General features: G+C 39.9%; 1 protein-coding gene across 1 annotated transcript; it reads right to left on the bottom strand.

Annotated features, from left to right (window-relative positions):
- Nucleotides 1-182: 182 nt before the first annotated feature.
- Nucleotides 183-13,919, bottom strand: LOC103721768 (protein GrpE-like). The gene is made up of 3 exons (XM_039119088.1): nucleotides 13,537-13,919; nucleotides 1,308-1,823; nucleotides 183-704 (listed from the first exon to the last, which is right to left on the bottom strand). Exons 1-3 carry the CDS (start codon nucleotides 13,774-13,776, stop codon nucleotides 477-479), a joined length of 984 nt encoding a protein of 327 aa, XP_038975016.1. The 5' UTR covers nucleotides 13,777-13,919; the 3' UTR covers nucleotides 183-476.
- Nucleotides 13,920-14,218: the final 299 nt, after the last annotated feature.

Here is a 14,218-nt window from a genome sequence, read left to right as displayed (position 1 = left end):
TATAGGACCTTATGCTGCAGCATTGTAATGAAGAATGCAAATATTAAGTCCTAAGTAACCATTGAAATCGGATTTCCAGGACTTCCAAATATTGATGGTATTGACACAAGTAGGACTTTTGGATTACTGGATTTCCATGGGCCAGCTTGCGGATTTTCATCCCATTCTCAAAATCTTAGGAGTACAAAATAAAAAAAAGGGTGACCTCAGCAAAATAACACAACTTTCTGGAAACATGTCAGGATGGGAGAGCTCGTATCTATCTATTCTAGTTCAGCAACATGACTTTAAACACTACATCGAAATCTCACATTGCCTCAAACAATGACTCTAGGGGCCTCCCTCTCAAGAACAGTAGCTGCAATACTGAGAACTGCAAGTATACATTGCAGCCGTACGTTAAAAAGCTTCAGATCTTCTGAACACAATAATTCTTACAAAATTGATTCACGAACTAAAGAAACCGATAGTACAAATTAATCAGAATCTCCACCTTCCTTGGTGCTTTCTTGACTTGCTTCTCCACTGCCTTCATCTGCTGACGAGCCTCCATCTTCGGGCTTTGCAGGGCCTGGTCCTGCCGATACCTTCACCATTGATGGACGCAAGAGTCTTTCCCCAAGTTTGAACCCCTTACGAAATTCTTGAATTATAATGCCTTCTTCAAACTCCATTGACTCCTCGCGCATTATTGCCTCATGAAGCTTTTACGACAAAATAGAAGTTTGTAAGAGTAGCAACATATGTGAATAAGATACATAGATATAGCATGTGCATGTGTGTGTATTAAATTTTACACAAAAAAACAAAAGAGAAAAAAATCCTTTGCAGACGATTCTTTTCCTGTCACTATGAACAGAAAAGTTATATGTATTTGTTAGATCAGGCGCACAAGTAAAATTAGTTGTTTGCATCATTCTGCTGCAATTAGGCTCTTTGGCATTTAACCTGTGCCTCCAAGATAAATGCAGCTCCTTCAATCAAACTTTTGCCTCCTTAGCGAGCTTAGACTGATAACTGAATAGTTATGCTTAATGTTGCATCAAACACCAATTTGGCAGCAAGACAAGCAGAGCATCTGTCTGGTTGAGAGTCAGTCAAAATGCTCATAAACCTCAAGACTTAATATTTCTAACAATAAATTCTTGCACCATATGCATGTAATAGAGCTTGCTAATTAAAATTAAGAAAAACTAGCAGTTGGAACAGCATGCAGGTGTATTCATGGATTAGGCAGGAAACGAAACTTCTAATGCCAGCAGATACAAAGGGAGCATAACTCAACATTATAAACAAAGACAACTCACCAAAGGATCAAATGGATTGCCAACAGTTTCCACCGTCTCAACACCCAATGAGTCAAAGATCTCCAAAAACTGTTTATAGATGCTCTGATAACTGTTGTTTATTTTCTCTTCTCCCTCAGTCTCCACCTTTATCTGAATTTTAGCCCTTTCAAAATTGTCTAAAACAGGCAATAAGCTCTCTATAACTTGTCCTTGTGCATTTGTCATCAAAGAGAGCCTTTCTCTCTCTGTCCTTTTCCTGAAGTTGTCAAAGTCCGCACTGATCCTAAGAATGCGGTCCCGTTCTGTGGACAACTCTTCAGACAAAGAAGCAACTTCAGTTGCAAGAGAATTCTTCTCCTCCTCGATGGACTGAAGAAAGGCCTCTATCTCAGCAATTTTTGATTGATCATTATTAGCCAAAGCTTCTTTATATGATTGCAGTGATACCATGACAGCCGAAACAACTTTTTCTCCAATATCAGCAACATCATCGTTTGCACCATCCTCTGTGAGGATTTCATCATCTGAATCTGCCTGCGATGGAGTTATATATATACATATATATATGTATGTTAGCTCAAGTAAAGGGATGCATACTTGAATTTCTGAGACAATGAATATAACATGAAAACTATAGTTTCAAGGGAAACAAATGGTGGAAGCATAAGTGTTCACCATAATCAAACATCTCATCCTCGGGTTCCTTTCACCAAAGAAAGTTTTCAAAATATTACAAGGATTTTCAATCTCCTTAACTTTAATTTTTTGATAAAATCTGGGGGATACTATGATATCTAAAAATCTATGCATAAACAGAAAATTGATGAAAGGAAAAGAATAGATTGTATAACAAAATCTAGAACTAAGAAAGCAATGTTACACTACGAGAGCGATTAAATACCTTGTGCATACTCAATATCATCATGGCATGCATCAACGTTCAAGATTCAATGGAAGAAAACCAAAGCTGACATTTCTTGTCATGTGTGTACTAAATATTCAGATATAAAGAAAGATACAGTGAGGACGAGTAAGGGTGCATGAGCTACTTGGTCATGTGAAACTTATCATCCGATTAGAGCTTCTGTTAGGAAAAGAGAAGCTGGAAAGTTTGGTGAGCCCCTCAATATCTAGAATCCTGATAATTTTGGAATATCTCTTCTGTGCCTGTTTTCAACCATTGTAACCCATCTTTGAACCAATTATTCATGGTACAAAGATCAGAATCCAAACAGCCCATAAGAGAGGGACATAAAACCTTACCTCCACAAAAGAACAGGACAAACAAGATCATTTCCGACAAACAAGAAAAGGACTCCTACTGGAGACCCTAAGAAAAGAAATAGCTACTCAATAACATATCCAATTTTCAGATATCAACCAATATCTTTTTCTTTTTCTTTTTTTTTTCGATGATAAGATGTCAACCAATATCAGAGTCCGATGCCTGCTCGGTGCAGCATATCACTTTTTCATAAGGGGGATATTCAGATGCCTGACTACTATGTCCGCTTGGTCAAACCAAGTTTATCCAGGTTTTAGGTTTCAATGCTGAAGGCAGCCAGAGGTAAAGTCGTCTAGGCCCTTAATATCGAGTTTTGGCCTCCTCTGAAACCATCCAGGTTTGACCAATGCCGAGTCTAAATTGCAATAGGTTCAACCACTATGCCCGCTCGGTCGAACCAGGTTCATTCAGGTTTTAGGTTTCAATGGACGAGCCATGCTCAGGCTGAAGACAGCCAGAGGTAAAGTCGTCTAGGCCCTTAATATCGAGTTTTGGCCTCCTCTGAAACCATCCTGGTTTGACCAATGCCAAGTCTAAATTGCAATAGGTTCAACTACATGGAACCAAATAGGCCCTTAGTTGGTAAACACCTACTGTCCAACCAATTATCTGTATAACAGCCCAAGCAACCAACGCAGCTACATGAACAGACCCAAACCACACCTTATGCTACACTTTCGCTACCCACCAAATAACTACTAACAAGAGTACTGAGGAAGGAGGAGAAAAAAGGAAAACTGAGAAAGGAGAACGAAGACCAATGCTACATTCCTAACCAATTGCCAATTTTCCTTATAAAAGTTAAAGAAGCAACTAAAAACAATATAGAGCTCCATACACCAAGTTGTCTGCGAAACTAAAAAAATAAATCCAAACAATTACAAGAGAGAAATTCCAAGTTTCTAGTTACCTCAATCACCTTCTTGCCCTCTCCATCCCCACTCCATAGAGGGTCAAAAAGAGTATGGGCCAGTTGTCACAGGCAAGCCAAGATACCACATCATCGTGGTTCAAAAATTCATCCAAAGCATAGGCACAAACTTTAGTGTTGATGCTACTTAGGCCACAAATCTAACCATGACTAGTGGTGCATTAGTCTCACCATTCTTCCATCATAAGCCATGAAAATCACATACACAGTAGTGTGGCACCTTGAATCCTTCATCTAATATGTTTATTTCAACTGGCTTATTGTTGGGCTAGTAAGCAGATATTCTTCTTGAGCTGCAGTGATGACCATCCCAATTCCACTACTCATCAAGGTGGCTACCTCTTCAAATTCCAAAAAGGATAGAAAATTGTCCATAGACAATATCCATCCACAATGCAATATCTCCCAAGCAACGACATAAAGAAAGTTTATATTTGGGTCCTCCGTGTACCAAGGTTATGGCATACTTCTTAATGCCAAAAACCACTGCAGCCATCCTGGAAGTAATGATGTGGAACAGGTAGAAGAAAGCATATGTTGTGAAATTTGATATTCATTTATCTTATTGTATACATCGAAAAATCCTCTAGGCTTTGGCCATGCAAGGTCAGATGTGAAACCTTTCATGTGTTGCGCACAAGTTAAGGACCACAACTAGCCGCCTGCCTTTTTCCAATCTCTTCCTCTCACATCTTCCTTCTCCTTACAATCATTCTCATCTTTAATAATTACATCCCTTTCATCCACCTTTTACTCGCTCTAGTCTAGAGAAATAAACAAGTTCATAAGCCAAACATGGTGGTCTATTTGTCAAGTCAAACTGTCAAATAGATGGTTAAAAGAAAATCTATAATCACTTGGAATTTCACAGCCATGCCTATTTCTCATATTCATTACATATGCCCAGTGGTAATATAAAAATATTGCTCTAAAATGTATTGCTTTTCTTTCTCTTTATGCAATATTCAGATTCCTCTTTGCAGAATATATAATAGTGAATCAAACTCTCTCATCAAATCCCCCAAGTTTAGATAGAACCGTGCATAGTTCGGGTCACAAAAGAATTATTTAATTTGGTTCGATGTATTCTATATTGACCATGAAGAGCCATATATTCTACAATAAAAAATCTGAATATTGCACAGAGCAAGATTTGAAAACTAGGTATCAGTTTTGCCAAGCTTGCCAAGTTTCGGATTCCACAGTTTTGTTATGTATTCTATATTGACCATGAAGAGCCATATATTCTACAATAAAAAATCTGAATATTGCACAGAGCAAGATTTGAAAACTAGGTATCAGTTTTGCCAAGCTTGCCAAGTTTCGGATTCCACAGTTTTGTTTGTCTCAATATTTTTGGCTTGAGTTCCAGCCAAATAGGAAAAAATAAAATACACTAAGAGAAAATATACAAGCATGTTTTATCATTTGTAATCATCAAATTTGTGATCTGTGTTCTTAGGTTGCAAGTCTAAAAGTATGAACAATAATAAACATATTCAAAAATCAGTGAAATGTTAAAGAACTATTATTGTCAGTTTAACAACAACCTAATTTCTGAACACCTAATAGTGTAAATATATAGCTTAAACAGTGAATTATACTAAAATAGAACTCAACATAAATATGAAATGTGATATAAAAAATTACCATCATATTAAGTATCATGTGTTCGCATATAACTTAACAAAGACTATGGTTAGATGTAGCTCATCCAAATGTCCTAAGGATTTTGGTTAAGCTCTAGCAAATCCAAATTTAAGTCTTTCACAAATACCCTTTCCTTCTGTTTCTCTACAAAGTTTATCTTAAAGATCGAAAAGACTCTTTTACATCCAACAAAAGCTACATTTTTCTTAAATATCTTAGAGCTAGACACCCAAATACTTTCAAGTTTTTTCCAAAAAAAAATCAGAAACATATGATTAAGGTTAAAAAAGTACATCTGATTTTCTCATAGGTTAGATTAATCATACATAAATATTTTTTTAACTTTTTAACTCAAGAAATCAAAAATGACAGGAAATAAGCACTATTTACTCAAATTTACTTAAGAAATGGTGAGATGACCTCAAATGATACAAACTTAGTTAACTGCAAAAATTACCACAAATATTATTGCAAAAAAAAAAACGAAAAATAGCATATTCTATCAAACTCAGCCAAAACTAGCCAACTCCATTAAAATTGGACCAAAGAAACTTCCCAAAACTGAAAATTTCTAGAAGTTTTGAATCATTTCCAGCCAAAGTGGACCAGTTTCAATCCTTGATCCTTGGCAGAAAGATAATAATGGCAAATAGTACATTTTACGACTATTATATGTAATGAATACCTCTTCACAACATTTACTTCTCATTTCCCCTTATTTCTAACAATTAGTTATAGGATGGGCCACATCAGGGTTTGGCATGGGGATGCCAAAATAGTGCTGCATGTAAGATCCAGAAAAAACTGTCATTATCAACCAGTCCTTGGACATACCTGTCACGCCCCAAATCCGGGACATGACACGACCATGCTACAAAGAGATATAGCCCACGATAACATGAAGCCAACAATCATAATTAACCCACAAATCCATCACAAATAAAGTATAGCAAAATGATCCAAATCCATCATGCATCAATTATATAAACAAATGCTGATCCAGAGCGACTAAATCCAAATTTAAATGCCAAATCCCATAACTCTAAAAACTCAGAAAGTCATCAACTATAAAGGGGTAGTAGGGAACCGTCAGGACGCACGAGACGAATCGACTGCCCCTGACGCTAGCAGGGACGGGACGGATTCTAAACCGCATTCCGGTAAATCAAATAAGGCTCTCAGGGACTTCGGGATTTTAGACCCATTACTCTAATGGACTATAGGAACGAAGGGAGGGATTGGACGACGGACGGACCGGGTCATTTTAGGCGAGATCAGATCATTGAACACCAATTCAAACGAAAAACCGAAACTGACTTCGAAACAACGGGTTCGAGAGCTTCAAATCCAGCTCGAGGAGTAGGGCAAGCAGCAGAACCTGTTAAGTACAAGTACGCGTCATAAGCTTTCAATTGCAGCCGCTTACTTTATGAGCTATTAGGTGCTGCCGCACTACGGATATCGTGGCAAGAAAGAGTCGTCTCATTTCCTTACTTCTTCGTTCTTTCGAATTCATTCACTTCGACGGCTGGTTCTGAACGCCGCGTCACCTACTTTCTTACTGAAGTCTACGAACCGGAAATTCAAAGTTCGGGCTCGTTGCAAAATCGCCAAGCCTGCTAGTGCAAACTCCAAGCCTGAACCATCTTTCATTCCTAGTGATCCTATTTGTCTAAAAAGAGACATAAAAAGAGATATGAGCTACACAACTCAATAAGTAAACCTTTCACTACCTCACCGAATCAAGCATAAAATTTTACATGCATCAATAAATCATTTAGAGGAGATAACTACCATTAGAAAATAGAATATTTCATAATAATGGTATAATTACAAATCAATTTGGTCTTGCATATGCATAAATCATGCAAATTACATACATATGATTCCCAATGCATAAATAAAATCATAAACTATGCTAACTTTATAAAGTCATAAATTATTTCTTATTTTGCCACATCATATTTCTTAATAATTCTCTCAGACTAAATGTTGTCATTATTACAATCGTGACAGGGTCGTAATATCATGCCAACTACTATAACCCACTAGTGGGGTAGTATGCCGAGCTACTATAATCCACTAGCGAGGGTCGTATGCCAAGCTACTGTAATATGCTGACGAGGATTGTATGCCAAGCTACTGTAATATGCTGACGAGGATTGTATGCCAAGCTACTATTGTTTTGTATGCCAAACTACTGTATCCTGCTGGTGAGGGCTGTATGCCAAGTTACTGTAACCCGCCGGCGAGGACCGTATGCCAAACTACTGTAACCTGCTAGCAAGGGCTGCATGCCAAGCTACTGTAACCCGCTGGCGAGGGTTGTATACAGCTATCTGAGAGCCCGTAGTCATATTTTTCTTAAAATCAAATTTTCTTAAGTCATATTTTCTTAAATTATATATGAATAAAATACTAAATGGCTTTATAGGGTTCAAAATTCATAAATAAGTCTTTAACAGTAGAAAAATTATGAAATAGTTCTTTTCATAACAAAAAAAATATAAATTTTATAAATATGGAGTTCATAGTTCATAGACAAGCCATTAATAATAAATATTTATGGAGCCATATTTTCTTAAATTATATATAAATAAAATACTAAATGGCTTTATAGGGTTCAAATTCGTAATATCATATGCTTGATCTTTGATTTTAAGCAAACATGATATAGTCAATATTTAACATTATTTTTGTATTTTCATATAAAGCATAAGCATAAAAAATATGGAAAAATTTAAAAACTAATTAGGGGTATCAGTGTCACAAGTTCGAAAACTAGTAAGAAGTGTAAGATTTACTTATCTCTTTCGCTTTAGACCTTCAAACTTCACCAGACCTAGCTGCTAAACCTCGACTCCGGCAATGTACTCCGGCCTCGATTTTCGACGGGCACAATGCTAGGGAACAACGAGTTCGAAAGAAGAAAGAGGGAGAAAGAAGAAAGGAGGTGTGATGATCGTCGGTGGAGGGGCATAGAGGAGAGGGGGTCCTATTTATAGATGTGACTTAGGGTTCTAGCAGCACTAGAAGCGTTCTAGCGGCCCTAGGTCTCCTATTTCTACTAAAAGTCGCCAGCTTCGGATGTGAAAGCAGACTCCTTTCGGAAATCTGTTGTTGCTCATCGTGTGCGGCGCATGCACGAGTCCAACATCCAGGTTGGGCTGGTTAAGTGGACTGGGCTCTGACCAGGCCATCACATACCCCTTGTAGTGAGGTAGGGGATCAATGTTCGAAGACAATATTTTGTTCTCATGAAACCTGAAAAGACAGCCACTATAATGAGCAGAGGGATTAAGATAGTCATAGTTGGAGAATGAAAAGAAAGGCAACTAACTACCTTGGTGCTTATTGCAATTGCGGTATAAAGGTAAATGTGCCATACTTGTGAGAATTGTAATATTGACAAATTATGATGGATGGACAATGAGAATGGTGATCCACTAGTGTTGGTATCCTGGTTGAAGTAGCCTTGATACTAAAGCTATACGTTTCAGCCTTGGATGAAATTTTGAACCTCAATGATATGATATCACCAAAGATAACTGGAACATACTTATACTAGCCCTATATGGAGAGGATGAGAACAACAAAAAGCAGAATATTTGATGGAAGAACAGGGGATCCTTTTGAACAACCTGTTCTAATAGGAAAGTCCTATATCCTAAAATTAATTCATCAAGTTGATGATAAAATCCATGGACGTTCTAGTGGGCATTACGCACTTGTTACACAACAACCCCTTAGATGTAGGGCCAACATGGCAACTAACTTGTGTCTCCTTAATCTTTGGTGCTTGAATGGGAATTATACAGCAGATAGCAGTTGGGTAGTGTGGGAGCTAATATAATTTATTTACATGGGCAACATATGCAGCTGTTTTGATCACTTTAGTTGTTGGATGACCTGTAATAACATTTTTCTTGGGCTTGTGGGCTGACCCGAAGAGGCCAGGCCCAAGCCTGACCGTGCACAGTGACATAATCAGGGCGGAGAGACTCTGGTGAGAGTCTTCTTCCTCCCCCGATCCCGATGGAGTCAGAGACTCCCAGAGCAATCTGAGTTCGACTAGAATTCTAGGATTCCTCTATTTAAATCCTCCACCTCCTCTGTTGAATTCCATCACCAGTCTCTTAAGGAATACCCGCGCAACCCAAGCTTCTTTTCCGGATTTCTTCCTTGAATCTTCGCCAGAAGGAGTCGTCGGACCGCCTCGTTGGACCGACGTGAGTGTCATCTACCTCTTTCTCTTCCTTTCCCCAATTTTCTAGCCTTTGCAGCCTTGGAATTAAGCTGGCAAGTCGTCGGAATTCATCCAAAATAGGGGTACCTTGTTTCAGCGTCTCTTCCTCCTATGTTCGCAGCCATCGGCCGCCGGAATAGGCCAAGCTTCGCCACCTTCCGAGAGCACTGAGATCATGTGGTCGTCAATCAAGGAGATCGGCCGTGATCTAGGCCAAATTTTTTCATGATTCATCTTGTCTTCCTCCCTTCTTCCTTGTGCCGGACAGCAACTGTCGCCGGCAAGGCTGCGGCCGAAGGACCCTTGGGCCGCCGCCACTGGAGTAGGCCGCTTTGGCCGCCACCATAGAGAGGTAGAGAACGGCTCTCCCCTATTTTAGGGAAGAAAAGAGGCCTCTCTCTCTTTTCTCTCTCTTAGTTTTCTCTTCCTTTGTTTCTCTCTCTTTACATGATTCTATGGACCCAACAGGAAGGTCCCAGATTTCCTTTATGGACCCAAGTTGACCCCAATAGAGGGTCCTAGACCAGTGTCGCTGCGACCACCCGTCGCGCTAGCTTTATCCTGACCATTGCCAACCACCGTTGGACTCTATCATCATTAGTCTTTATTGTGTTACCTATATCATAGTCTGATTCTTGTTTCATAAGTTAACTAATTTGATTGACCAGAGCGGACCGATCCAGATCATCGGATGCTGTTACCTAGTCTATCATGTCAGTCCTGCACTCAATTGTTGTCAACTACCATTGGATCCATAATTAATAACCCCGGATCTATTGTTTTTTTCTTGATTGGATATATATTTCTTGATCAGATAGATTGAGTTACGTTGTACTAACTGATTCGAACAATTGAGCGTTGTCATCTAGCTGGCCTCATATATCTTCCTATACAAATCTATTTTCATAGTCTAGCCCTAATTTTGTATAGGGCTACAATCATCCGGAAAGAAAGAAACCCAACAAGATTCTACACTCTAGTTTCTAAATTGAGGTAAGGCCCCGACCCTTTATTTTAATTAAAGAAGAATAGAGAATATGAGTAATTCAAGTATTGTAATTGTAAAATTAGGTAATTACTGAGCAATTGATTCATTGATATGGCGAGTGATTGATAAGGAATAAGTTGGTGTTATATTGATATTAAATTGATTGGACATGTTAGGTATGGATTGGTAGCATTATAGCTGGGTTGGATTACGATAGAGGTAAGAATTTTTATACTCAATCACCATATATATATATATATATATTGGTTTGTACTGCTGGATTTGCATCGTGAGATTTGCATCGATGGTTTTAGTTTGGCATGTGATGATATGTTTTTAGTACAAATATATTCGTATGGTTATTATACATATTAGATATTGAGAACATAATTATGTGAACAAAAACATCTTGAATTTGAGAAAAATTCATTGTATAAGTGGTAACTGATTTGACAAGAATAACATGTAAATCAGGTAAAAAAAATATAGTTTGGATCAAGGTACGCTGAACCGGTACCGGTAGGCGTACCGGTCGCCTACCGGACCGGTTCGAACCGGTCCGGTACGAACTGGCGCACTGCCCTGCGCGAATGAGCTGGCCCGCGCCCGCGCGGGGCGGGGCGGCTCCCAGCGTAGAGAAACACTCTCGTGCGTGGTGGAACTACGCGCGGGGCGAAGAACCATGCACGGGTTCGCGGCCCCGTGCGCACGGGACGCTCTGCCCCGCGCGCAGGGTGCTCTATCCCAAGGAAGGGCCACATGCTCTGACACCACAGTGCGCGCGATGTGGTTTAAAATCTACAGCGCTCGCTGTGGTTAAAAAAAATTGATACCGGTGTGAACCGACCGATTCGTACCAGTACGGGCCAGTACGAGGCCACACGCAGCCGGTACGCACGCGTACCGATCGGTACCAGCCCGAAAATAGCTGGAACTGGTTTCCATGCTGTTCGGATCCTGATTCTAGGCCAGACCGGTCCATACCAGGCTGAACCAGCTGATACGGTCCGGTTCGGCAAACCATAGTTTGGACTAACCTCGTCATAGGATAGCGCCCATGGGCTAACGCATGACAATAGCCTCCATGAGCTTATGCACGAGATAGGCTCCACGGGCTTAAGCATATGGGCTAACGCATGGGCATAGCCTCCATGGGCTTATGCATGAAATTTTGTCAGTCTTGGATCAAGTCATGATCTTGGTTAGTCCAAAGCCGGAAGTTAATCAATGAAAAACATGAAAATCAAGTTAATGAGAAACGGATGAAATAACATAAAAAATTGTTGTTGAACAATTAGTTATATATATATGTGTGTGTGAATTTGAAAAGATGATAATGAGAACTTATGTGCATATTATTTGTATGAGCTTTTCGAGTATTGATATGAAATTAATTTTATTTGGTACTGTTAATTGATTATTTTCTTATTATTTATGGTGCAGCAATTCAGAATTTTAATGGGTTGTAAAGCTCATAACCTTTTTTTTCTTTTTCTTTTCAAAGTTGCAGATTGCAAGTGGCTTAATACTTGGCTATGGTTACTTGGCTATGATTGAGATCATATGGAAAAGGGATGAATAAATAGAGCATCACTGATACTGGTTGAATGATTTAATTTTATAAGTGGATTGGCTTTGTTATTTGATATGAATTGAGATCATTATTGTTTAGTGATATTGAAGTTGCAATAAATTTTCGGGCCTTGCATATTTTTTGGGGCTTTGCCCTAGAGAGTGTGCGGCCGTATCACGTGACCGACTCGGATGATGGGTTCGAAGCGTGACTACCATTTGCTGAAAAACAAATTTGTTCATACTGAGGATTTTCTTCGATTCCATATAATTGAACTTATTGCAGTTCAATGTGTTGCGACTAACTTAAATCCAATGATTGTTTCCTCTAATTTGAATTCATCTTTGAACCATGAATCCACATTTTGGCATGCCCGGAGAATTTTGACCAATGACCAAAATGACTAAAGGTTCCCCATAGGAGAAATGCAAGCATACAATGGATTAAAGCTAATTCTAATTGTTGTCGTTGAATCTCGAACGAGGTCAGAGTGCAGCTCAGATGACCCTAAGGTCAGTAGGAACTGATCTCCTCCGGAGATGGCCTGCAAGAAGTCCGCTTGCTAGAGAGTTTTTGGCAGAAGGCCCTCCGATGCCTAAGTTAGGATAGAGAGGCAACAGTATGAAAGAAAGAAATTTCAGCAGAATAGTGTGCTCTGGGTAAACATGACATACCTGAGGTCCCCCGAATTGCCTCCTTATATAGAGCAATTCATTTTGTCGTTTTCTGAGTTGATGCGACATGCGTTAATGGCCAGTCCTATGTTTACGGCGTGGGTATCATTCCTTGTGGATGGCGTACAACACTGATTGCACGCCGACTGCAGTGCTGCCAAAATTTGCCGGTGGTCAGGGATGTCAATTCTTGTCGGGACGTGCTAATTGGCCTTTCAACTGATTGGCTCCTTGGCAGGGCCAAAGTCCCCTACTTCGGTTTATACCAAGGTCAAAGAAGTTGGTCTGATATGAGGTCGAGGTGCCTAATATTTTTCCAATGACTAATCATCTTTTAGGTGCAAAAATCTCACGGCAACTACTACCGATGAGCAATCGGTGCCTTATTGATATTGAAAATGATCTCAGATATGATTGGACAGGCCTTCAGCCCATAAGCCAACTATATTACTTATAACTAAATGCTTTCTCTAAATCAATAACAACTAAATCTAGATTATTTCTCCTCCTCAACTCTTCCTATCCTTTAACCTACTTAAATAAAAATTATCATGATGGCAGACCGTCGTAACATTTAGCAAAAAACCTACACTCGCAGGGGAAAAGTTGAACAGATCAACACCAAAACAAATCATTGCATACCAATCACAAACCCACACAATCATATAACCGAACACTTGATGTAAACAAAGATATCAAAAAAGACCAAGATGATAAAGGAGAAGATTCATTGATGCAGAACTATAACCCCCCTCCCCCCACCCAAACACACACACACACACACAAAAAGAAAAAGAAAAGGAAAAAGAAAACCATGAATCTTGATTTGGAATAATAAATCCCAGTACAAATTCTTCTGAGCTTCTACCCAATATTTAAAGAGGAGCCAGAAAACGATACCTTGGCCGCAGTTTCTTCGACCACGTCGGTTTCTGTGGCATCTCCATTGGCAGCAGCTAAGGGCGGAAATCTTGGGAAGCGTAGAGGTCTTTCGGGGAAAGGGGATAGGTTTAGACGTAGAGGCCTTGCGAGCCTCTGATTAGGAAAGAAGATCGCAACGCTCCTCGGAGTCTCGCGAGATGCGACGGCCGGCCTCGGCGAGGGGAAGAGGAGAGCCGGAGTCCCAAGGATTGCGGCCATTGGTTGTTGGTGAGAAGAGACGAGCGAGGGCGAGGAGCTGCTAGCGATAGACCGAGGCGAATCTGACCGGAAGGTTCAGGAGACTTCAGCTGCTTTCGAGCCCCGACCGTCCGGGCGAGGAGTATGCGGTCCGGTCCGATCTGCCAAACATTCTGCTTTCAAATGTTTGGTCTAGGATTTGGACCGGCGGAGCCTGAGCTACCGCGTCTCCGCTACGCTTCGCCTTGGTGCTCCCGAGAGTGATAGTTTTGATCAACCGTCGTAGGGCTCCCGTCGAGCTCCATGAAGAAAATAGTTTATCTCTTTTTAGCAACGAAAGAGCTTTAGTAAGGAATTCAAGCCTAAGGTAGGCTTCAAAAGTCGTAAGATCATGCCGAGAAAATCGCTCTCGTTCATCTTACCAGTCTACAAGAAGAGTCAAAACTGAGAATCCATCAATTTA

The sequence above is a fragment of the Phoenix dactylifera genome, unplaced genomic scaffold (genome assembly GCF_009389715.1).
Source record: "Phoenix dactylifera cultivar Barhee BC4 unplaced genomic scaffold, palm_55x_up_171113_PBpolish2nd_filt_p 000488F, whole genome shotgun sequence".
Lineage (NCBI taxonomy): Eukaryota > Viridiplantae > Streptophyta > Magnoliopsida > Arecales > Arecaceae > Phoenix > Phoenix dactylifera.
This window is presented reverse-complemented; position numbering and strand designations above follow the sequence as displayed.

What these genes read in the sequence shown, in the direction of transcription:
- LOC103721768 (XM_039119088.1), bottom strand. Translation starts at nt 13,776, where the DNA reads ATGGCCGCAATCCTTGGGACTCCGGCTCTCCTCTTCCCCTCGCCGAGG. An exon ending in TCGAAGAAACTGCGGCCAAG is followed by an intron (nt 1,824 to 13,536) that starts GTATCGTTTTCT and finishes ACTCCATCGCAG; the next exon opens with GCAGATTCAGATGATGAAAT. An exon ending in GCAATCCATTTGATCCTTTG is followed by an intron (nt 705 to 1,307) that starts GTGAGTTGTCTT and finishes TTGTCGTAAAAG; the next exon opens with CTTCATGAGGCAATAATGCG.